The sequence below is a fragment of the Miniopterus natalensis genome, chromosome X, assembly GCF_054644295.1.
Source record: "Miniopterus natalensis isolate mMinNat1 chromosome X, mMinNat1.hap1, whole genome shotgun sequence".
In the NCBI taxonomy this organism is placed as follows: domain Eukaryota; kingdom Metazoa; phylum Chordata; class Mammalia; order Chiroptera; family Miniopteridae; genus Miniopterus; species Miniopterus natalensis.
Genome location: NC_142103.1, coordinates 71,193,183 through 71,218,404, shown reverse-complemented (window position 1 = coordinate 71,218,404; position 25,222 = coordinate 71,193,183). Strand labels below are relative to the sequence as shown.

Genomic DNA, 25,222 nt, shown 5'->3' with positions numbered 1-25,222 from the left:
CTAGGCTGTTGCCCCCATTTACATGTTGTTCCCCATCCAAATTGGATCTAGCAGTACCTTCTCCACTCTGGCTTCCTCCCCAACTCACCCTAATTTCCCCTACATACATTGGCCCACAGTCACTCCTTTCTAGCCAGTCCTTGTCTCATAAGGGTGGGGGTTCTGATTTCAGCTTAGGCTCACCCAACCCCCCAAGGCCAAGGAGAGGTCAAGGACTGAAGGGGGAGGAGGATAGCCTGGTTTTGCCAGGTGGCTGAAAGGACCCAAAGGAGTAGGATGCACACCTGAGGGGCTCCATAGATGTACAGCACCAAGGGTTCATTTTCAGGGACCACAAACCATGCCTTGTGCCAGCCTTTTCCACCTTTCTCCATGTAGTGCAGGAAGCTGCAGATGACGCTGTTCTCTGCAGCCACTGAGGCCTGTTTCTGTGGCCAGAGACAGAGAGGGCATCATTGTTGATAGAAAGCCTAGCCTGGCTCCTCTGGGTTTCAGTACCCCTCAGTGTTGGTATTGCTATGCTCATACTTCAGATGAGGACACTGTAGCTCAGGTAGCAGTAGTGATCTGCCCAATGTCCCCCAGTGAGTCAGACAGGCCATGGCTGGTAAGAGTTGGTGGGAGGGTTGTACAGCTCTTGGCAGGGTCACCTAAATGCCAGTCAGGCATTCTTCCATCAGTCCATTTATTCTGCAAGTCATTTATACATTTGTACCTCACCTTTTCTTCATCTTTAATCACATATCCATTCCCTATACTCAGCAAGAGGCAACCTGGCATTGTGGTTAAGGGGATGGGGGAGTGGGTAAGGCAGAATGGCTCAGAATCCCAGCTCTAGGTGAGAATGTATTGACTTAGAAGGAAAGCATATAGAGCTATCGTAAGGATTAAATGAATTAATAGATGCAAAGCACTTAGAATAGTGCCTGGCACAGAGTAAGAGTTCTTTAAATGTTAAATAAAATAAATACCTCGATTTGGTTAAGAAACAAAACCAAAATGTGCACGCGCCTAGAAAGATAGGAAGCATAAGTGTTAGTGGTAATCTAGTGGGTAGAAGAAATAGGGTGTTTTTATTATTTTTGTTTATATTGTCTAATTTTCTTCAGTGCACATATCCTACTTTATAATAAGAAAAGATAATTTGTTAATTAAAAAAACATGCAAGCTCTGCCAGTCACTGGCTGTGTAACTTGGGTAAATAACCTCCTTAGGCCTCAGTTTCCTCATTTGGAAAACAAGGATAGTAATAGTACATATAGATTCATTACTGTGAAGATTAAATGTCTAAAGCACTGGCTTTCTATTCCCTATTGCATTCATTTTACTCACTCCAAGCCTGGGTCACTTGTTCAGCGGATGCACATAGCACCATATGGTTTCAGAGATAGTCAGGCCTCAGGAACACTGGGTGAGTGGCTGGGGCCCATGTGGTTGGTGTGTAAGGCTTAGTGGTCATAGGCCTGGTTCTTACCTCCAGGATGGACCTCCGGCGCTGGGGTGTATGTTGGCTGCAGGCCGGGCTACTCCCAGGCACCCCGTGCAAGGCCACGTAGCAGTCAGTGCACACACGGTTGGAGCGGTTGTTGTCATAGATGAGGCGGGCCCGGAACTCGGAGCACTTCCCACAAACCACCTGGAGTGGCAAGTGGGCAAGAGATGCCTGATTCCAGAAGGCCTTCCCCTTCAGTGTACCAAATCCCACAGTGGACTCATGGCCTTTCCCCACTTGCACCGAGCCCTCTCAGAAGTGGGCCTTCAGGCTGCCGGCCTGTCCCCTCCCTAGCTCTTGCCCCTGTCTCCCAACACTCACATGGCCACAGGCCTTGCAGTGGTGCCTGCGCTTGGTGATGGAATTGAAGGGTTCCTGGCAGCGCATGCACATGGTGACTTCCTTTTCTCGGATGGGTGTAGGTGCCCGCTTCCCAAGATCCACGTTCTGGAGAGAGGGCCAGGTCCCAGGTCAGCGACAGCTACTCCCCAGCCCAGTTCAGCCAACCCTTGCCCCTGCCCCAAGGCTTGGATCATCATTGGGATGCAGCAGACACATTCAGAAGACCTGTCTTTGAGTCCTGGCTCTATCCCTACCTCATTGTGCTACTGAAGACAAGTCACGTCTACTTTCTGGGTCTCCATTTCCCCAGTGATTTCTCTGCAGCCCTACCAACAGAAGACTGTGCTCCTGAAGTCATGCACTGCCTCTCTGGTCTTTCCTCTCTGGGAAGGAGAGAGGGGCATCTCCAGGTAAGGTGGGGACTTAGAGGCCCAGTGTAGAGGGAGGGGGTGTAGACTCTTACTGGAGAGTTAGGGGGTGTGTCTTCATCTTCCCTGTTTGTTGAGTTCAACAGTTTGAAGGTCTCCAGCGTCTGTTCATGCTTCAGAAGGGTGGAGTTGATGGCCTGGGTAGGAGGTGTAAAAAATGAGAGGTCAGATCACCTCACTTTCCTATGACCTAGCCTGAGGTCAGAAAAGTTGGGTCCTAGGCACAGCTCTGCCCCTTGCTAGGTGTATGGCCTTGAGCAAGTCCCTTCCTATATCCAGGTCTCAGTTCTTATATTTGTGAAATGGGGGAGGGGGATCAGTGGCTGAAAAACCTCAGAAGGCCTTCCTAGCCACTGTCTGGGCTTAAGGTTTTACAGGGCTTAACTCACTGGGCTTATACTCTCAGAGGAACCAGGTCTCTAAAGTAATAATTTGTGAGTTTCTGCTTAACCTCTGGACCTCAGTAAGCTTATCTGTAAAATGGGGATGGGAAAGTTTCTTGTCCAGGCCAATACTGGTCAGAAGTGAGTTTTAGGGGAGAGTTCACCAACCCCTGGGAGAACTGTTAATACTCCTCCATCCCCCTACCACAAAGACTTCTTGGTTACCTGGACCCAGTCTTTCTTCTCCTCCTCAGTCCTTGGGGGCAAAAAAGAAAGATGTTGGGTTAGGCAGGCCAAGCAAAAGCAATTGGAGTGGTAAAGAGCAGGTGTTTTGGAGTCAGACAGACCTGGGTTTGACCCTCTACTTCTTCACTTATAATTCACGTGACCTTAGGCACATCATTTAACCTATCTAAGTGACTTTATTCAATAGTTACTAATACTTTCCAGATTCAGCACTAGGAACTTGGGCCCCAGAGAGGACCCTATCCTCAAGGAGCTAGTGGTGAGGGCTGGGGGAGACAGGGACAACACAGGGATATTAGTGCTGTGACAGAGTGAAAATTGGGCTGAGTCCAGAAGAGGAGACCTATCCCAGCCTGGAGTTTGGGGGGGGGGGGCTGCTAAGGAATGGTTTCCTCAAGGAGGCTCCTGTCTGCCCTGCAGTTTCCAAGGCCTCTGCCCTGGTTGCAGCCCCATCAAGTGATCACTAGGAATTGGACCCAGCCTCTTGACTGATTCCCTCCTACTCTTTTCTAATCCCCTTCCACATCCACACATCAAAAGTAGTTTTCTAGTGTGAATTCTGATTTTATGAAAAATTAAGGATGTGAGCCAATGTTAAGCTACGAGTATGTCCACTGCAATGCTGTTTATTCTAGTGAAAAACTGGAAACAGCCTAAGTGTCTGACAACAGGGAATCAGGTAAGAAAAATGGTACATCACTACAGAATGGTACATCACATTCACAACATGAATGAAGTACAAAGCTGTTTATAATGTGTTAAGTGAAAACCACATATGTAAAATATACATAACATTCCATTTTTGCTTACAAAATGTATATGACACAAGTGTTTACATTTGTCAAAACTCATCTACAGTACACTTAAGGCTGATGCATTTCCCTCTGAAAATTTTGCCCCAGGAAAAGGATGAGACCTAAAACAAATACTAAACTTTAGTTGATTATATGCACACCAAAGTCTTTAGGGTTGAGGTATAGCAATGTCTGCAGCTGACTTTGAAATGCATTTAAAAAAAATAAGATGGGGAGAGATTAAAGCTGGCAGTGGACTGAGTGGAAGCTACACTGACACTCTCCCGGGACCAAACTGGAATTACAACTAAAATATAGAAAAACCATCCGGAATAACCAACTGCAACTGAAGACGAGCTGGAGAAGCACCCTCACAACCAAGGAGGAAAAGTGGAGACCACATAGAGACTGGTGGGAAGTGCGGAGGCACGAGAGGGCTGGCTGGGCTCCCACAGGCAGCAGCTGAAGGTTCGGAGGGATATCTCAGCTGTGGGGGGTTTCCACTGAGGACTCTGCTTCCCAGCCAAGAGCAGCAGAACTGAGAAAGGTGCCCACATAACATCTGGCTGTGAAAAGCAGCCGAGTTTCTGTCTGCCCGGGAGAAACAGCTAGAACTGCAGGCACCCTTTTAAAGAGTCAATGCACAAAGTTTTATGTGTAGCCACTCACCTTGGGCTCCAGCAGAGGGAGGGCAGAGTGGACTGGAGCTGTATGAGGAGAATCTAAGGTTGTGGGTTCTGGAGATAGAGCTTAGAGGGAACCCCTCTGGAGTCATTCCCCCATACTACAGAGGACATTTTTCACAGACATTTACCTTCCAAGAAGCTTTTGTCTGAGGGGGAAGCAATTGCCCCCCCCTGTTGGAAAACCTCTCACCCTACCCCCATGGTGGAGTTTCTACAGCCTGAGGCTCATTAAGAGAATCAGATAAATCAGCCTGAAGCCAGAGACAGACCTCAGAGTTCTTTGAGTCTCTGCCTGATTTGCTTCTGGACCCAGGCCTTGGAAAAGCAGACTTTGGTGTGCACCTTAGTCCTTTCCAAATGCACCCAGCTCCAACAGAGGGGACCTCAAGCCGTGGGTTATTGATAGCTCCAAATGGTATTCAAGGCCAGTCACAAACAGTGTCTCACATATCAGCACCAGAGACCTTCAAAAAAGACTGAGAGTCCTAGCAGGCCTACCTAATACATAGAAACAAACCCAAACAGGCAGCCAAACTGGGGAGACAAAAAAACAAGCCCCAAATGAAAAAACAAGAGAAGTCTCCAGAAAAAGAGTGAAATGAAATGGAGATAAGCAATCTGTCAGACACAGAGTTCAGAATACTGATTGTAAGGATGCTCAACAGCATGAAAAAGCTATGGAAACTATGAAAAATGACCAGTCAGAAATAAAGAATACATTGGAAGGAATAAACAGCAGGTTAGAGGAAGCTGAGGATCAGATCAGATCAGTGAATTAGAAGACAGGGTAAAAAAAAATCAGTCAATCAGAGTTCCAAAAAGAAAAAAACAATTAAAAACAGGAGGGCAGTCTAAGGGAGCTGTGGGACAACATGAAATGTAATAATATTCGCATTATAGGAGTGCCAGAAAAGATCAAAAGTAAGCAAGGGTTAGAGAATCTGTTTGAAGAAATAATGGCAGAAAACTTCCCTAACCTGGTCAAGGAAAAAGTCACTCAAGTTCAGGAGACACAGAGAGTTCCAAGCAAGAAGAATCCAAAGAGGCGCATGCCCAGACACATCATAATTAAAATGCCAAAAATTCAAGACAGAGAGAGAATCTTAAAGGCAGCTAGAGAAAAGCAATCTGTTACCTACAAAGGAGCTCCCATAAGGCTATCGGCTCACTTCTCATCAGAAACTCTACAGGCAGGAAGGGAATGGCATGAAGTATTCAAGGTAATGCAAAACAAGGATCTGAAACCAAGACTACTCTATCCGGCAAAGCTACATTCAAAATAGATGGTGAAAGAAAGAGCTTCCCAGGCAAAAAAGGGCTAAAGGAGTTTATTACCACCAAACCAGCATTGCAGGAAATGTTAAAGGGACTGCTGTAATAATAAGAAGAAATAGAGAGAGAAACACACATAAAGAATTTAAATGGCGATAAATAAGAACCTATCAATAAAAACCTTAAGGACTTTAAGGGAAAATCAACAGCAATACAGTCATAGTCATGGACTTTAACACCCCACTGACTTCACTGGCTAGAGTTTCCAGACAAAAAGTCAACACAGAAAAAGTGACTCTAAATGGCACATTAGATCAGATGGATTTAATTAATATTTACAGAATATTTCACCTCAAAGCTGCAGAATATACATTCCTCTCAATGCACATGGGTCAGGCTCAAAGACAGACCACATGTTATGACACAAAACAAGTTTCTACAAGTTCAAGAAGACTGAAATCATATCAAGCATCTCAGGTCACAATGACATGAAATTAGAAATCAACTACAGTGAAAACACTCAAAAACATTCGAACACATGGAGGCTAAATAGTATGTTATTAAACAATGAATGCGTTACCAATAAGATCAAGAAAGAAATAAAAACCTTTCTGGAAAGAAATGAAAATGAACACACAACCACCCAAAATTTATGGGACACAGGGAAAGCAGTCCTAAGAGGGAAGTTCATAGCACTACAGGCCTACCTCAAAAAGCAAGAAAAATTTTTAGCAAACTATCTAACCCTACAGCTTAAAGAATTAGAAAGCTCCCCTGTGAAGCCATCTGGACCAGGGCTTCTGTTTGCTGGGAGTTTTTTTTATTACTGCTTAAATTTCATCAGTTGTTACTGGCCTATTCAGGTTTTCTGATTTTTCCTGATTCAGTTTTACATGATCTCACTCATATGTGGAATCTAATAAACAAAATAGACTGAGGAACAAAATAGATCCAGAGACAGAGAAACATGGAATAGACTGATGAATCTCAGTGGGAAGGCGGGGGTGAAGGAGTGGGTGGGGAGAGATTAATCAAAGAACTTATATACATATATGCATAACCCATGGACACAGAAAATACTGTGGTGAAGGCCTGGGGGGGGCGGATGTGGGGTTGAGGGCATCAATGGGGGAAAAAAGGGGGATATCTGTAATACTTTCAACAATAAAGATAAATTTAAAAAATCAGGTAGATTCATGGATGGATAAAAGAATAGATTTGCAGAATCTATACAGTAGGTTTATAGGTGTTCATTGTACTATTCTTTAAACTTCTGAATTCTGGAAATTTTTCGTAATAAAATATGGAAAGAAAACATTATGTGTTTATGTGTGTGTATACATATACACACATACACACGCACACATATGCGAATAGAGGAAAGGCCTCAAAGGGAATCTGCCAACGTATCAGCACTGGTTCTCTTTAGTTGGTACAATTCTAGGCAATTTTACTTTATTCTGATTATATTATTTTTTTTAAATTCCTTTTTGTTTATATTTTCTAATTTCTTTGCAGTAGAAAATATTGCTTTTGATTTTTAAGAGCCACAATAGTGTTTTTGGCGATGCATGCTGAAGCATACAGGGGTGAAGTGCCATGTCTACAATTTTCTTTAAAATGGTTCAGTAAGCCCAGCCGGTGTGGGTCAATGGTTGAGCACTGACCCATGAACTGGGAAATCACGGTTTGATTCCCAGTTAGGGCACATGCCTGGGTTTCGGGGTCCATCCCCAGTATGGGGCGTGCAGGAGGCAGCTGCTAAATGACTCTCATGATTGATGTTTTTATCTCTCTCCTTCTCCCTCCCTCTCTGTGAAATCAATAAAAACATACTTTAAAAAAAAAAAAAAAGGTTCAGTAAAAGATAAATGTGGCAAAATGTCAATAGTTGTTGATTTCTAAGTCAGTGATTCTAACCCCTGTTGCACACATTAATATCACCTGGGAGCTGTTAAAACTCCTCATGTTCAGGTTATACCCCATACAAATTAAATCGGGGTCTCCGGGGGTGGGTCCCAAACATCAGGTTTTTTCAAAGCTCCCCAGCTGAGGTTGTGACCAAGGTTGAGAACCAGTTGTCTAAGTGATGGGCATATGGGTGTTTGTTGTATTTCTACTTTTCTCGATATTTGAATTTTTCATTAAAATATATATTTTTAAGAGCAGTAAAAACAATTGCAAAGCAAACCCTCCAAGCCTTCCTTCAGCTAGGAGAAAACCCTACACTGGTCGGGGCACCCTTCTGCGTCCAGCATCGCTCAGCGGCCCCCTCTCTCATCCTCCCTGCAGAGGACCTGTCCCAGTCATGTGGCTTGTCACTCAGGCTCTTCTTAGGCCCTACTGGACCCTACACCTGCCCTTCCCCTGGGTGTGCCAGTAGGCTTCGTTCTCCCTTTCCTGGCCATAAGCCTCCAGGATGCTCTCTGTCCCAGAACTTCAATCACCGTCTAGCCCGTATTCATCTCTCTCCTGCCTCTACGCAGTCCCAGCAATGAGGCTTCTGATTCTCATGTCTCACTTCCTCGCAGCCTGTCAGAAGCGGATCAGCTAGCTATGTGCACCCATTCTCCAGCCCAGACCATGACCTTGATACCTATCACCTGAGCCCTCAGAAGGCAGCATGAGCTCCCATCACAGCTCTGCTCCTTTCTAGCTGTGGGATCTTGGGCAAGCGTGCCTCAGTTTCCTTATCTGTAAAATGGAGTAGATGGTGACAGCAGCTACTTTAAGGGTTGTTTTAAGGATTGAACAATTTACACTTAAATTGTTGAAGTTAAAATTAAGTTAAAACAGTATCTGGCATAAGAGCAAGTATACAACTTCATTAAATGTGAGCTACTATTATAACCATCCAAGTAGAGGATAGATAAGAAAGAAGCCTCTTTGTTAAAAAAGGCCAGGCATTACTTTTAAATTTGTGACTATTTAAATTTTTTTCTTATGAAAAATTTCAAAACTCATGGACACAAACAACAGTGGGGATTGGGGGGAGAGAGGAGGTGTGGGGAAATGGAGGAGGGTACAGCGGGGATAAATGGTAATGGAAGGAGACTTGACTTGGGGTGGTGAAGACACAATACAGTGTACAGATGATGTGTTGTGGAACTGTGCACCTGAAGCCTGTATAATTTTGTTAACCAGTGTCACCCCAATAAATACAATAAAAAGGAAAAAAAAAAAAGAATAATTTCAACCATACAGAAAAGCAGACAGTATAGCACAAGTACATTAAATATATACCCACTATATAGATGCAAAATTTTTAAATATTTTGCTATATTTACTTCATATATATTATATTATTAATATATATTTCATATGTATATGTGTGTGTATATATGTATGTATTTTTGGTTGATAAATCATTTAAAAATAAATCAAGGATATGATACTGACTCCTCAGCAGGTGTCATCAGAAAACAAGACCATTCTCCTACATAGCCACTATCAGAGGAAACTAGCAGTAATTCACATTTAGATTTTCCCTATTGTCTTGCAAATATCTTTTAGGGCTATTTTTCTTCTTCTTTTTTTCTTTTAATATATTTTTATGATTTCAGAGACAGGAAGGAAGAGGGAGAGAGAGAGACAGAAACATCAGTGATAAGAGAGTAATTGATCGGCTGCCTCCTGCAGGCCCCCAACTGGGGATCGAGCCCGCAACCCGGGCATGTGCCCTGACCGGGAATCGAACCCCGATCACCTGGATCCTAGGTCGATGCTCAACCGCTGAGCCATGCTGGCAATGCTAGGGCTGTTTTTCTCAAACCAGCCTCAATCAGGGATGAAGCTTTGCATTTGGTATTTCTATTAAATCTCTTAATCTACAATAAACTATTTGTGTTGTTGTTATTCAAACCCACCAGAAGAACAAGCCATTATCTTTGGGGAAAGGCACCCACCCTTTCTCTGGAACAATCTCTCCCAAAGGAAGGTAGCCTGTTGAGCACGGCCCTAGGCATAGAATGCCTCAGCCTATCTAAAGAGAAGGTATGGGCAAGGGCAGGTACCTGGCCTGGAGCTCCAGGGAACGCTGCTTTCCTGACACCAGGAAGGTCCGAGGCAGATTGAGGTTGGAGCTTTCCTTTAGCTGAAATGGAGGGAGAAAGATTATTGAATTCCACAGGGCCCATCCTCTGCACACATGCACACACAGACTTGGGGTCAGTCAGAACATCTCTGTTGCAGCCTCCCAGCATCAAGGCCCCACTTCGGGTTTCCATTTCCCACCTCCTGGTGCTTACCTCCATGCCATCTACATCAATGCGTGCCCGCACGCTAAACTTCTGGCCAAGGAGCCGCAGCCTGGGCACGCAGTAAAGGAGGCGGTCATTGAACTAGGAAGGAAAAGGTTTGGAATGTATGTGCGGAGGACCCGGGAGAGCTGCTGCCCAGCTCCCTACTCTTATAGGACTCCCGACACTTTATTACTGGGGACTCAAGGCAATAGGTGGAGAAAACAGCCCAGACGGAGCACAGAGGTGGCAAGGAAAGAGCCTAGGCATGGGAGTCACTTCCTAGTCGGGTGACCTTGAGCAAGTCACTTCTCTCTCAGTCTTAGTTACATCATCTGTGAAGTAGAGGGAAAAACATTCCTAGTGTAGGTAGTGAAAGTACATTGAGTTAATGGAGGAAAGACTGACTAGCAGGAGGTCTAGTCTGGAGTGAGAATCAGGTCAACATGTGGGGTGGGGGGGAGGGTGTGGCCCACCTACAATCCCACACCTGGCACTTACTAATATGAGGTATCGGTCTTGAGTGGTCCCATTCTTCGCTGACAGCTTAAGGATGTGGCCTTCTTTTATGAGCTCTTTGGTGGGGCTGACAATGTCTTCCTCACCCCCTAGCAGCTCATATACTTTCAACAGCTTGTGCATTCGCTCCTGGCAAGAGACAGTGAGCAAAAGGCAGGGTTGGGGTGCTGGCCTCCCCTCAAATGTCCACGAGTCGCAAGTCCTCCAAGACAGAGACACCACATGTGGGTGACCAAGGAAGGGCAGGGCTACAAGGCCACTCACCATTTTGCGGATGGCAGCGTTAGAGTGCTCTGCTGCTGTGGCTATCAGCTCCAGAGACTCTGCGGGCAGAGTGGGAAGTCAGATGTAGGGCTAGCAGGGAAGAGCCTCTTGGGGGCTCCTTTGCTTCCTGAATACCTCCTCCTGGCCTGACTACAGACCCTTTCCACCCTAGAAAGCACCAGCCTCAAAGATATCCATAGCAACATCACATAAAATCAGAAACTGTATCAATGAATGCAACAATAGTAGAATCGTAACACATGGAATTGCTGGTGGCCAATACAATGCAAGCTTAACAAGATTATTATTACCATTAAAAATAACAATAACAGTTACAAATGTAACTGGAAGGAAACATACCCATGTTTCATAAGTTGCCTCTAGATGGTGGGACTATGGGGGGTGGTTTTTATTGTCTTCTTTAGATTTCTCTGTATTTTTCATAATTTTGACAAATAACATGTATTACATTTATAATCACAAAGTCATATAAAGAAACAAAGAGATGATCCTATTCTTTGTCTCAATAATTCTGATTATAAGAACTATACTAAGAAAATACATGTTCTAAGTACAAACATACTTTGTTTTTCTTCTGTTTTTTAAATATATTTTTATTGATTTCAGAGAGAGGGGAGGGAGAGGGAGAGAGAGAGATAGAGACATCAATGAGGAGTCATTGATCGGCTGCCTCCTGCACGCCCCCGACTGGGGATGGAGCCCGCAACCCGGGCATGTGCCCTGACTGGGAATCAAAATGTGGTCTCCTGGATCCTAGGTGGATGCTCAACCGCTGAGCCACACTGGCCGGGCCAAATACATTTTGATTGCACTGGTGTTTATAACAGTGCCAAATTGGAAATAAAAATGTCCAACTGTAGGGGTTCAGTTACATAAATTAATGTGCATTCATATAATGGTCTGCTAAACAATGTTTACAAATGATGCTTATGTAGGGGTTTTCATAAGTTGGGAAATGCTCAGGGTGTTTTAAGAAAAGGATACAAACTTGTATATATTGAAACTTCTTGATTTCGCAAGTAGAGGTGTATAAACACAACAGGAAGAACATGTCAAAATGTGCCTTGTGCTTAGTCTCTGGGAGCTTGTATCACAGGTGAGTTTCCCCTACCTCTTTCATCTTTGCTGTAACTCCCATATTTCCTGTAGTAAACAGGTATCATCAGGGGGAAAAAACTGACATAAGTCCTTAGAGATTTCCATACACTAATCCCGTCCATGCTTGAGGCCCAGCTGCACTGCACCCCACTTGCACTACACCCCACTCTTGTCTGTACGGTGCTGTATTTCACCACTCAGAAAATATATCTGTAATGGAGGAGCGCAGTTGCTTCTGAAGAGGGTACATGTGGTAGGCAAACTAAGTCTTGATTTCCTGAGAGGCCCTCCGTCCATGACCAGGTCTTGGTGCTCAAGATCTGTAGCCTCTGTCCCAGTTCAGGCCTTTCAGGTACCAGGCTCCAACCGCCAACCCCTCTTCTTCCCGAGCTCCCAGAGAGAGCTTTCTTATACATGCCTGGCTGTTACTCCTCTGCTCAAATCTGCCAATGGCTCCCCTACACCTGCAGCATACGGACCCAGCCTTTTGGTCTGGCATGCAAAGCCCTTGGTGATTGGCTTCTGCTGACGTCTCCAGTGTTCTCTGCTTTCCTCTTAACACGACCTGTATTGCCTCACCTGGCCAACTGCTACTGAGTCTTCTGGATTCAGTTTACCTCCTCCAGTAAGCCCACCCTGAATTCCCAGGCTGGGTTAGGACCCTGTTTGGGTTCCCACAGTCTCCTTATCTCCACTCTGTCCCACTGGTCATACTGTGTTCACTGTGTGTTTACATAGCCACATCTGTATCCCGCGGTAGACAAGGAGCTCCCTAGGACAGAGTTAAGGCCCCACCACCCTCTCCAAGGCTCCCCTTCAGATGCTTTGCATAAATTAGCTTCTTCAATCCTCACAGCCCTATAAGATAGGTGTGATTGTGTTGTTTGTCCTATGGGGAAACAGACTCAGAGAAAAGAGGTGGTGGCCCTAGGTTGTCTACCTGGGAGGCAGCAGAGTTGACATCAGCTGTGGCTGCTCTCTTCAGTTGCCCTTTTCCTACACATTCTGCATCTCCTCCATCCCAGGGAAGGGGGCATGCTGGGTGGTGGAGGTAGGAGGTACCCAGAGAAGGGGACAGGAAAAAGAGTGGCAAGCTGTGGGCATACAAGCTCAGGGCTGCAGAAGCTACTGTGTAGGCAGGCTTTGCTATCAGGAGCTCTGTATGCAGATGTCTTGTGTGGGAAACAGACTGGCATTTCCAGGGGCCCAGTGTACACAGGCTCCTTCTGGAGGCTCAGTGTGGGGATGTCAGTCCAGGAATTCATTTGGGGGTTTAGGCTAAGGAGCACATTTTGGGGAGCTTGGTATTGGGGCTTTGGTAAGGCCTGGTCTGGGCTTGGCAGTCTAGGATCTTTATTTGGAGTTCAGCCTTGAGCTCAGTGTAAGCAGTTCAGGCTAGGAGTTCCAGCTGACCTGATTTGGGGAGCCCAGTCTAGGGTCCAGGCTGCAGAATTCAGTCTGGGAATTAGAAAGTGGGGTAAGTCAGGGTGGGGAACCAGAGATATGATTCAGTGGGTCTCAGACCTGGAGGCACTTTCTGGGGCTCCGCCTGGGGATTCTAGTCTGAGGGGTAAAACATAAGGAGGTCAGTTTAAGTTTTTGGCCTAGGGAACTTAGTGAGCATGTATCGGGCTGGCTCTCATTCAGAGATTCTCATTCTGAGAAGCTCAGGAAACTGGATTGGGAAGTTCTTTTGTGGGGATTCATCTTTGGGCTCAGTGTGGGGAGCTCAGTCGGCCAAGCTCAAGCTCTGAGGTTCATTCTGGGGACACAGATAGGGTTGAGATTGGTGTAAAAGATGAACTCAACCTGGGGATTCATTTTAGGGGTACTTAGTATGGAGGACATCAGCCAGGGGATTCAGTAATAAAAACAGCTAACATTTGTTGAGCCTTTACCATGTGTCAGGCACTATGCTAAAAGCTTTACCCGGATTATCTCTTTTTCCCTCAAGACAGCTCTTTAAGAAAGGTATCATCACCCTCATTGTACCAGAAAACAGGCGAGAGACTGAGCAGCTTGCTCAGGGACACACAGGTGGAAAAAAGGACTCAATCTAGAGCATAGTCTAGGGAGCTGCACTGGCAGCTCACTTTGGGGGTCCAGTCCGGGGAGCTCATTTGGAGAATTTTGGTTTGGAAATATCAGGCTACGGATCCAGTATGGAAGTTATGTTGCAAAACTCAGTCCTGGAAGCTCAATATGGACATGTGATTCTATAGAATTCATGGGTTCTGAGTAGAGAAATGAAGACAAGAGGCTTCTTGTGGGGACCCCAGTGGCAGTGAGGTGTCCTCAGTTCTCAGAGTGGGGCCCGATCTGGAGACTGCAATCTGCTGGACTCAACATGGGAATCTCAATCCGTAAATCTAAGTCTGGGAGGTAGAAAATGGGGGGCTTGGTCTGGGGGAAGTCAGTCTGGGAGTTGAGACTGGGAATATTAGACTTGGAGCTTGGCATGGGTAGCTTAATTTGGGGGACCTGGGCTAGGGCGAACAGAGCCTGGAGTTTCTGTCTGGAGCTCAGTCTAGGCAGCTCCATCTCAGCGTTCTTTCTCTCGGGGCCCACACTGGGGAACTCTGGGAATCCAGTCTGAGGGCTCAGTGGTCTCAGTCTGTGGGATGGATCTTGAGTGTCAGTCTTTTGGGCTCAGGCTAGAAGTATCTGTCTAAGGGACAGAAAATGGAGGGATTAATCTAGGGTGTTCAGTTTGGCAATCCCTGTCTATAGAATGGTGGCCAAGGAGATCAGACTGGGAGGTTCTTTTGGGGGAAACTCACTTTGGGACCTCAGACTGAGGGCTCTTACTGGGAACCCATTCTCAGAGCTCAGGGTAGGGAGACCATTCTGGAGGCCCAGTCTGGGGATCTCTGGGACCTTAGACCAGGTTCAGCCCGAAGGCTTAGGTTAGAGATGTCAGTCCATGGGAATCAGTGTGGATGGCTTTTTCTAGAGGTTTAGGTATGTAGCTCATCCTGGTACCTCAGAGGGGGCTCTCATTTGGGGAGAGGAATATAGTACTTAGTCTGCAGATGTCTGTCTGTAGAGCTCAGCTACCAAACTTTCTCAGGTTCTGGTTCTTTCTAGAGGTCCAAGCTTAGTAGAAAAGTACCCTGTCTGGTGGGGTGGAGGGGGGCTCAGTTTAGGGAGTGGACACAATGGTCTGTTCCCTTGTGGCTTCCAGGACCCCCCATTTTCCTGGTTTTCCTCCTACTTTCCTGCTACTTTCTAAGTCTCCTCTGCTGATTCCACCTCCTTCAGCTTTGCCCTTGTCTCCCTTTTCTTCTTCATTTACACTCACTCCCTTGGTGACTGTGTCCAGCCCCATGGCTTTGCATACTGTATATGTGCCAGTGACATCCAGATCTCTCTCCCTAGGATTCTAGACTCATCTTTGGCATGAGTCTAACTGGCAGCTCACTTTGAACAAGTCCAAAATCAAACTCCTAAGCGCATCTCAGGAACCATCACCTCCAGCCCCGAAATTTGCAAGTCATTCTTGACTCTTTCTCCCGATCCCCACAACCATTGCACTCTAGTTCTTTCAAATACAGCTGACCCTGAACAACATGGGTTTGAACTGCGTGGGCCCACTTATACATTGATTTTATTCAATAAATTCTATAAATGTATTTTTTGTTATGTTTTTCTTAATGACATTTTCTTTTCTCTAGTTTACTTTATTGTAAAAATACTGTATGTAATACATATAACATGTGTTAATTGACTATTTATGCTATCAGTAAGGCTTCCAGTCAATAGTAAGCTATTTGTTGTTAAGTTTTTGGAGAGTCAAAACCTATATGTGAATTTCTGACTGCATGGAGGCTGGTGCTCTGAACCCTGTGTTGTTCAAGGCCAACTGTATATCTTGAATTCAACCATTTCTCACTACTTTCACCACTACCATCCTCATCTAAGCCAACTTTTCTCACTTAAATTATTATTATTATTATTATTAGTTTTAAATATATATTTATTGATTTCAGAGAGAGGAAGGGAGAGGGAGAGAGAGAGATAGAAACATCAATGATGAGAGAGTCATTGATCAGCTGCAGCCCGCAACCCAGGCATGTGCCCTGACCGGGAACCGAACCCCAATCGCCTGGATCCTAGGTCGACGCTCAACCGCTGAGCCACGCCCGGCCAGGCATCACTTAAATTATTGCAAAGAGGCTTCTAAGTGGTGTCGTGGTTCCCTCTCTCAATACCTTCCCATGACTACCCCCTGCACTCGGAATAAAACCCATCTACTTATCTCTGCCTTCAAAGTCTTGCTCTTCTCTCCAATCCTACTTCTATAATTCTATACTCACTTGTCATGCCCAGGTCACACTGGTCCTCTTGTTGGTCTAGAGATAAGCAAGCTGCCACCCCTCTACTAACCTCCCGCTTAGGAGCTCTGCACCTGCTGTTGCCTCTTCCTGGAACATGTGACTCCTGAATCAGTGCTCTTCCCCAACTGACACATGGCTCCCTTCTTCCTGTTATTCGGGTTTGATTCAATTATCTTCTATTCAGAGAAGCCACCCAATCTAGAGTAGGCTCCCCAGTCAGGTGCATCACCCTCTTATTCTCTGAATTACACATAGCACCTATCTAATATTTTCCTGTGTATTTATTATAGTAAGTCCTCAAGGTCATTGGTTCTTGTAACTGTGGAGAAATGATGTGTAATGAAACCAGTTTTAGCATAGGCTAATTGATATAGGCAAGAGCTAAGTTCCCATGGCATCTCACCAATGTTCTAATGAAATGGCATTGAAGGAAGTGATGTTATTTGAGAACCTGCTGTACTTTTGTTTATTATCTATTTTTCTGACTAGGACATATGCTTCCTGCGATCAAGGACCACGTCTGTCTTGTTCATCTTCATATTCCCTATGCCTAAGACAATGCACAGAACATGGCGGTGTTCGGTAAAGACCTGTTGTGTTAATGAAGGAATGAATGGAAATGACAGGGGGAAAGTTGGGGAGACTCTGGGGATCACTTTTTTGGGTGATCCTGGGGGGTGGGTCTCATACTGGAGGAATCAGAATTAAACACTTTTCTAGTGGTTCAGTGTGGGGAGGTGGCATCTCAGCCTAGAGATATAAATCTTGGAGGCAGAAAATACCAAGTCCAGCTCGGCCGGGCGTGGCTCAGCGGTTGAGCATCGACCTAGGATCCAGGTGATCGGGGTTCGATTCCCGGTCAGGGCACATGCCTGGGTTGTGGCTCGATCCCCAGTTGGGGGCGTGACTCTCTAATCACTGATGTTTCTATCTTTCTCTCTCCCTCTCCTTTCCTCTCTGAAATCAATAAAGATATGTGAAAAAGAAAAAAAAGAAAATACCAAGTCCAACAGACAGCAATGTGGTAGTTGCCAGAAGGAAGGGGGTGGGAGGTTGGGGGGTGAAAGGGGTCTTAATATATGGTGATAGGAGAAGGTATGACTTTGGGTGGTGGGCACACGGAACAATATACAGCTCTTGTAACATAGAAGCACACGCCTGAAACCTATGTGTTCATATTGACTATTGTCACCCCAATAAATTTAATAAAAATAAATAAATAAATAATAAATAAAATAAAATAAATAAAAACATATTTTTTAAAAAGAAAAGAAAATGTCTAGTTCAGTCTGGGGTGCTCAGTTCTGGAGAGCTTATTCTGCGGGGCTCTGATTAGACTTGGAGGCTCTTTTGGGAGGTTCATTCTGGGTAGGGGCTGGCAGGTAGGGAGTGGAGCTCTAAATGTGGAGGATGTAAAATCAGAGGCTTGATGAGATAAATCTCTTTCTGGGAACTCAGCTGTGGAAACTTGACCGAGGGGTCAGTCTGGGCTCTCAGCCTGGTAGCTCAGTCCCTTTGGACTTGAGACAACTTCATTTGAGGACAAGCCTAAGGGTGAGCCCTGTGGTCTTGTCCTAGAAAACAGGTAGCTTCCTTTAGGGAATCATTCTGGGCAAGTGCCTCCAACTCTGGCATTGCAGTCGGGAACTTCAGGTTGGGGGACTCAGGCAGAGTTCTCAACCTGGAGGTTCATCCAGGGTCTCACTCCAGAACCTCAATGTGGGCCTTTCAGTTTGGAGATCCTATTCTGGGATTTTAACTATGTGGCAAATGAAGGCTGACCCCGTGCGTGAAGTTTTGGCGGGGGGCTGGGCCCGAGTGTGTGTACTCACTTTGGGCGTCCTTGCTGTCTGGGGAGCCATGGGGCAGCTTTAACAGATAGTCCTTGAGAAGCAGCTCATAGCGGGGGATGCGCTGTACGGGCTCCAGCATGTGGTGCTGCAGTGTCAGGTTGCCACAGGCTTCCTCCTTCTGTGACAGGCACAGGTAGAGGGGCTCAAAACTGTCCACAGACCCCCACCTCGTCCCTGCAGACCTCTCCTCCCCAGTCTGCCCCATCCATCTTTGCAGCTTACCTGCACCTCATGAATGATCACTTTAAACTGGGTGGAGCGCTCTGTCCAGGTGTTGACCAGCTCCACGGCCCGGTCAAAGTTTTTCACATACTCGCCATACATCTTGAGGAAGGGTGCCAGCTTCTGCAGGATGTCTCCGATGCGTGGGTAGCGGTCCCTGGGGCGGAAGCAGAAGCTGACATGTTCCTGTTGATACTTGTCCTCCAGTCCCCCTATCCCCTTCCTGCCTCAGGCAGAGACCTATGGGGTCTCTTAGTTCTGGAAATCTACTTCTCAGCCAGTCGGCTCCTTCAGAAATTCTGCTTATCTAATAGGCCAATTAGGCCAAGAGGCTCAGCTTGACCTGAGACTATGGCCTGGGCTGCCACCTGCCCCTACTCTGCCCTGCTTGAGCAGCAGGAATGACATGTCCTGGAATGCCTGCCCTGACCTAACTGCAAGGGCCACTTCAAACACTGATTATTGATTCTGCACCCAGTCCTGTGCTAGGTGATTCTGGGGACACAAATGAATCACACTTAGTGGAGCCCCAAGAGGGTAATAGTCTGGTAGGGTAGGCAAAGTGACCAGGCCTGATCATACTCCTCAGGAGTCTCAGTCAGCTAGGGGACACACAGGACCATGCCTGGTCCAGCCTTCAAGGGTCATAGTCAATTGGAGAAATGTAGGAATTGGCTTCATGCCAGCCCTCTCTGTTCATTGTCTGGTGAGGGGGACATATTTTATCCTGTAGATGTGGGGAGTGTAGAGATGATTTTAAGCAGGAAGTGACATGGTCTGATTATTGTTCAGAAAGACCATTATGGCAGGTGGTGTAGACTCTAAAGCAGGGGTGGGGAATGTCCAGACCATGGGCCATATAATCATTTGGTCTGGCCCTTCCAAGGCCTAACCAAAGAGAAGCAGTTCCAGCCATCACATTAGGGGTGAGTTAATTAAATGTTTGACCAAATATAGAAGGCTAATTTTTAAGTTGATAATTTTGTATGGCCCGCGAATGATGTTATAAATATCCAAATGGCCCTTGGCAGAAAAGAGGTTCCCCACCCCTGCTCTAAAAGATGGATTGCAAGAGGAGAGCCTGGAGGTTGGGAGACTGCCTATCACCCCTGCCCTTCTACTTCAGGCCTCGGCTCAGACATCACCTCCTCCTTGGATCCTTCTCTAACCCCCCAGGCTTGGTTTGGTCCATTTATCTGGATTTTCACAGCCTCCCATTCTGAGCTCTGTCATAGCACTGGTAAAAAAAATAACAACAGCTCACATTCATTGAGCATTTGTTATATATCAGGTACTGTTCTAAGCTCTCTATATGAATCGACTAATTTAATACTTAAAACAACCCTACAAGGTAGGCTATTCTTTTTTAAAATATGTTTTTATTGATTTCAGAGAGAAGAAGGGAGAAAGAGAGAGAAACATCAATGATGAGAGAGGGCCATTGATTAGCTGTCTCCTGCACGCCCCCTATTGGGGGTGAAGCCTGCATTGCATGTGCCCTGACCAGGAATTGAACCATGATCTCCTGGTCAATGTTCAACTACTGAGCCACACTGGCTGGGAGAGGTAAGCTACTCTTACTACCTTTATTTCATAGAGAGGAAACTGAAGCATAGTAATTTAAGAAACTTAAGATCACAAAACTACAAATGGCAGAGCTAGAATTTGAACCCAGTCTTAAGCTCATACTCTTTTTATTTTATGTTTTTATTGATTTTAGGGAGAGAGGAAGGGAGAGGGGTAGAGAGACAGAAAATCAATCAGCTGCCTCCTGCATGCCCCCTAGTGGGGATTGAGCCCACAACCTGGGCATGTGCATGACCAGGAATCAAATCGGTGACATCTTGGTTCATGGGTTGATGTTCAACCAGAGCCACACCGGCCGGGCTTAACCTTGTACTCTTATAATTTTCTGAGTCCTGGACTGTGTTTCCTTTTAGTCTAGGAGGGCCTAGAAGGCAGAGCTTGGGCCTGATTCTTTTTGTGACAGATAGTAAGAGGAGAGGGCAGGCAGGAATGAACTTGTGCACACATCTGGCCTGGGCTCAACAGGCAAGTGGACAGGAGGGTGAGAAGCCTAGATCTGGGGCCCCTCACCATTCTTCCATGCGCTTCTCTAGCTCAGGCAGCAGGAATTGTTGGTGGAAGCAATAGATGGAGCAGATGTTAGAGAAGATGCCGTGGACAACGTCGGCCGGGAAGGAACTGCGGTTCCGAGCTTCTTCCAGCAGCCGGGCACAGAACACCTGTGGGGCAGGGCAGGAGTGCTCAGCCCAGCTGGGCCTGGGGTTTGGCTAGGGAAGGGGCAGCTTGCAGGCGAGGGCAGTGTTTGTGGGCAGCACTGTGGACCTTTTGGTATGAGCATGGTCTTGAGACTGAGGAGAGAGGGAATGGAGTTAGGTTTATATGTGGGGTTGGATTTCAGGTTCTCAAGGTTAGGACCTTGAGGTAGGCACTGGAACAACGAGAAGTCAAAATCAGGGTTAAGGTCAGAATTAGATTCAGAGTCAGAGAGAAGGTTGGAATTAGATCCGTTCATTTAGCAAATATTTTTGAGTGCCTACTATGTGCCAGGAAGTGAAGAAAGCAGATAAAAATCCCTACCTTTAGGGATTCTAGTGGATTTGGGGTCAGGGTTAGAATGAGGTTCAAGGTCTGGTTTATAGCTAGGGGTAAATTCAGGATCTGGGTCAGAGCTGCAGTCAGGGCTGGTGTACCTGCCCAGGGTTAAGAATGAGGGTTGGTACAAAGATCAAGTTTGGGGGTCATAATCAAAGTTTACTTTAGGGACAGGATGGGGGTCAAGGTCAGAGAGGAGCCTTACTACCTCTAGATTTTGGCCCAATGGTAGGGTTGGGCTCAGGTCCCATCACTTCCTCCTTGGCATCCACCTACCAGATTCTAGGGCCCCAGGACCCCTGAGGGGCTATTCACCTGATCCAGGAGATGGAGCCTGGAAACGTAGGCCTTCTCTGTTTGCAGGAGCTCATTAGCAATGTGGAACACCTTCTGTTGCACGGTCAACTGGAAAGGAGAAGAGGCAACCACTGATCCATCATCTTGTACCCCAGCCCTCAAACAAGCCCCCCAAATTCTCAGAATAGCTCAAGTGCTACTCTAAGTCTAATGCCACTCAGAGACAATCCTACCTCCCATTTCTAGACCTATAAGCCCTCTGGCTTCATCCCTGACTCTTCAGTGTATAATAAAAGCCACTCGTCAATTCAGATGCCATGAACTCCTTCACTAGGCCACTCGTTCACCCAGCGATCTGCTCTCTATTCATTCAGCATTGTGCAGTGGTTAGGCATGTGGGTGGGGAAGTCAGACTTGCTGGGTTCAAATCCTAGCTCTGCCATTCATTAGCTTGCATGAATTGTGCTCTGTATTTAAGTCTCCTTATCTATATATACAGATAATAATAGGGCCTATGTTCATTTGTAATTGAGACAATTAAAAGATTTAATATAAATGAAACATAGCAGACTACAGATTAAGTCATCTATAAATGTTATTTATTCACCCACTCAGTTCACTGTCAGCAAAGGCTTTGCTGAGCACCTGGGGTGGGAGGAAAACACAAAAGTCTAAAAATATATAAAATTCATCCCCTGTTGGCCTAGTTTCCTATTCATTGGACATATATTTGGTGAGTCCCTGGCCTCAGCTCCCACATTTAAGCTGGGTTCTAGTGGAGCAAGCATTCTGGCTGTGACCTAAGGATGCCTTTGGAAGCAGTGTCAGGCTGCCAGGGCCCAGAAAGAGGTTCCTGTGGCTAAGAGCCTTTATCCTTAGGGCCTCAGGTACTTGGGCAACTCTAGCTCTTGTGCCCCTCCAGAGGCCAGCTGTCAAGAAGTCCCTCTGGATGTGAGAGGCTTTCTATTTTACAAATAAAGAAACTGAGGCTTGTGGTGGGGGAGCAGAGACTTGCCCAATATCACAAAGCTATTAAGTCATCGGGTTTTCCAGCCAGAACAGGACTGTAAAGGTCACCAACCAGGATGTCCATCTTCAAGATGGAAAAACTGAGGCCCAGCTAGTGGTTCTCTGATGAGGGTAGAACAACTTTCCAGGTGGGCATTTGGAACTGTGTATGGTCATTTTGGTAGTCACACTGATGGAGGGGGGGTGGGCAGGGGTTTGCTACTCTTATTTAGTACCAGGGAACCAGGGAAGCCCAGCATCCAAAGTGAAATATGCTTTCCTTTGAGAAGCACTGGTTTCTCCACATGGCCCTGTCACTCAGCAAACATGGGTCAGTACCTCCACAGACTCCTGTCTCTCCATCAGGGGCACTGGGATTTCTCTGTCCTTCTCTTCCTCCTCCTCGTCCTCCTCCTCCTCCAGGTCACTATCAACCTCCTGGGAGCTGGGCCGGTGGGGGTCGGCAAAAGCCACAGGGACACTGGCCAGGGCAGGGGGCCCGGGGCAGAGGCTGTGGCTGGGGGGCCCATCATCACTGACGAAGCAGGTCTCCTCGCTGTTGGATGGCGAACTGATGCTGTCAATGCCGCTGTCCCGGTTGGGCACCTTCTCGCCTTCCCGGGGTCCAGGAGCCAGCAGGAACAGGCAGCGGGAGGCCTCGCCCTCGGGGAGCTGGGGCACTGGTGGCTGCAGGGGTGGCTGTGGCAACATGGCCGGCTCTGTGGGACCTGGGCTGGGGCCAGGGGCTGGCCTATCCGAGGCGACAATCACAGGCTCTCTGAGGCGGGTGGTGGACACACATGGAGGCAGGGTGTGAGCTTGACTGAGAGGCCTGTCTTATAACTGTCCTTCCACCCTCGTCCCTAGAGGGTTCCCCCGGGACCAGACTCACCTTTCGAATTTCTCGATCAGTGAGGATACTGCTGCAGAACTGGGGCTGGCTTCTGCCCTGGGAGCCAGGCCCTTGGCCACTCGGGGGTCTGCAGGCAGCGGGCGTGATGGTGGAGGGGGGATGGGCTCAGGTGGAGGGGGCATCCGGGGCATCTGCAGGTAGCTGGGCTTTGGGGGCACTGGAGACATGGACAGGGAAAAGAGAGAGGAGGTCCCAGTAAGCTGGGTTTGGATGGGGCTGTCGTGGCCAGGCCACAAGCCCTTCCACAAACCCCGAGTCTGCACCTTTGCTGAAGTCAGCACAGAGCAGGCCTGAGGCGAGGTCCCAGTGTACACACGTTAGCTCCAAGCCACAGCCTCTGCCCTGAGACCATGGCGCTCCTGTTCTTCCAACGTGCCTCTCCTCTGCCAATGGCCAAACTTTCCCTTCCTCTGTCCCCTCTCCTGTGCTATTTCTCTGCCATTCTCTGAAACAACTTACCCTGTGGCTTTGGACCCGGTGCCCGCTTCAGTGGCGAAGGACGCTGGCTGGGGGCTTCAGTGGGGGGGCCGGGGTCTGAGCGAAGCCGCTGGGGACCTTCTGGATGAGGCTCAATACTCTGGCCAGGGTCAAGGGACAAACTTTTCACCAGGATCCGGTTTCCCTGGTGCAGCCCTGAGGAGAGGAAGAAACTGGGTGTGAAACAACTGATGTTACTGCAAAGGGGACTGGGGAGTAGCACATCTTAGTAGGTATCTGGGGTGTCAGGTTTGCCTGATCCCCTTTCCTGGCCACACTGCCTTTCTGGGAAGCCCCTATCCCGGCGGTCAGATGAAGAGCCAGACTCAGGGCTGTGGCTGGCAGTTTTCACCACTAGAGAAGACCTTTGACAACATGATAAGAGTTCTTTGTGATCAATACATTGATTCCTCACATGTCAGTAGGCGTTATGTACTTGGGAGTTTAACCAGGTGGGGTGGGAGTGAGTGCTCTGTAGTTTGCTTATGTGTTTGCAGGCCTGGTTTAGATAGCCAAAGTGGGTCCTGAGGACACGTGGACTTCCTTGTCTACAATTTTGCATAGCCAAGTTTCTGGCAAATAATAAAACTGTATTTCATGAGCAAAAATTTTGCTTCTTAAAATCCCAACTTCTCACTAATCTTCACTACTCTCCTTACACACACACACACACACACACTCCACACCCAGCACCAGAGTTCAGGTCACATGAACAGCTTTAAGACAGCAACACATTAAGAAAATGGGAGGCCTTTTTGCACTCTGCCTCTTGCCTCACTGTGTGCTCCCTAAACCCACCTCTGGCTTTGGCCCTGGGGGAGATGATAGTCACACTTGAGAGAGAATATCTGGTCTGGCTGGCAGTAAGGGACACCTCCCGGAGGATGACATGACCTCAGGGAAGGAATGTGAGGCTCAGGCAGGCTTGGCTGAGCAGAGAGCTGAGTGTGGGGGTCTCAGATGAGCAAGAAGTCCACGTAGGCTAGAGCACAGAGGGCAAGGCCCGGAGGGCAGGCTGAGGAGGAGGGTGACCATCCTGTAGGCAGAAAGGTGCAGGCACACAGGTTTGAGGACGAGAGAATGAGCAGCAGTGAAGAGCTCCCACCTGCATGTGGCCTCTCACAGCCACGGAGCGTCTGTTACCCTGTGTCACACTGTCTCCATCACAAATGGGCCCCCTCACAGAGACACATAGCACTATTTACTGCTTCACACAACTGCAGAGCCACATAAATTCACACAACCAATCATATGCCATCAGGCTCCTGGTCACATACAGTCACAAAAACCCACCATCACAACCTTGCATATTATCACACAGCCTCACAGTGTTACACATACTGGCAAACACAGCCACGCACAGTCAAGAAGATGCAGCCACACAACGCAAGCCTCCCTTTCACACACAGCCACCCAACCATCTATCATCATATACTCATGTTTATATGCCTCCAACATGGTTCCACTGAGTCACAAAAATGTGCAGTGTCATTTATACTGCATCTCACAATTGCAGAACCAGAGCATACTGTCATATGGTGTTGCAGGTTCACATGGTCACAAAGACTAAAGCCACACAGGCTCATTATCCCATGTCATATACAACCTCAGCACAAATTCAACACTGCTCAGTACCCAGAAACACAGACACATGGCATCGCTTACTAGGTTATGCATATGAAACAAACATGTTCATGATGTCCCTGGCTCTTA

The 25,222-nt window shown here is 47.0% G+C and overlaps 1 protein-coding gene across 1 annotated transcript in view; it reads right to left on the bottom strand.

The window, feature by feature from the left end:
- Positions 1–25,222, bottom strand: part of FGD1 (FYVE, RhoGEF and PH domain containing 1) — a 41,603-nt gene that overhangs the window by 1,169 nt on the left and 15,212 nt on the right. Inside the window, exons 2-17 of the mRNA XM_016215183.2 lie at positions 23,492–23,665; positions 23,012–23,189; positions 22,459–22,897; positions 21,130–21,219; positions 20,293–20,441; positions 18,196–18,352; positions 17,953–18,091; positions 10,665–10,723; positions 10,383–10,529; positions 9,891–9,983; positions 9,657–9,736; positions 2,871–2,901; positions 2,298–2,399; positions 1,814–1,939; positions 1,475–1,636; positions 285–428 (exon numbers count right to left, since the gene is read on the bottom strand). Of these exons, the coding sequence (XP_016070669.1) occupies positions 285–428; positions 1,475–1,636; positions 1,814–1,939; positions 2,298–2,399; positions 2,871–2,901; positions 9,657–9,736; positions 9,891–9,983; positions 10,383–10,529; positions 10,665–10,723; positions 17,953–18,091; positions 18,196–18,352; positions 20,293–20,441; positions 21,130–21,219; positions 22,459–22,897; positions 23,012–23,189; positions 23,492–23,665 (2,270 nt within the window). The remainder of the gene's footprint in view (positions 1–284; positions 429–1,474; positions 1,637–1,813; positions 1,940–2,297; positions 2,400–2,870; positions 2,902–9,656; positions 9,737–9,890; positions 9,984–10,382; positions 10,530–10,664; positions 10,724–17,952; positions 18,092–18,195; positions 18,353–20,292; positions 20,442–21,129; positions 21,220–22,458; positions 22,898–23,011; positions 23,190–23,491; positions 23,666–25,222) is intronic.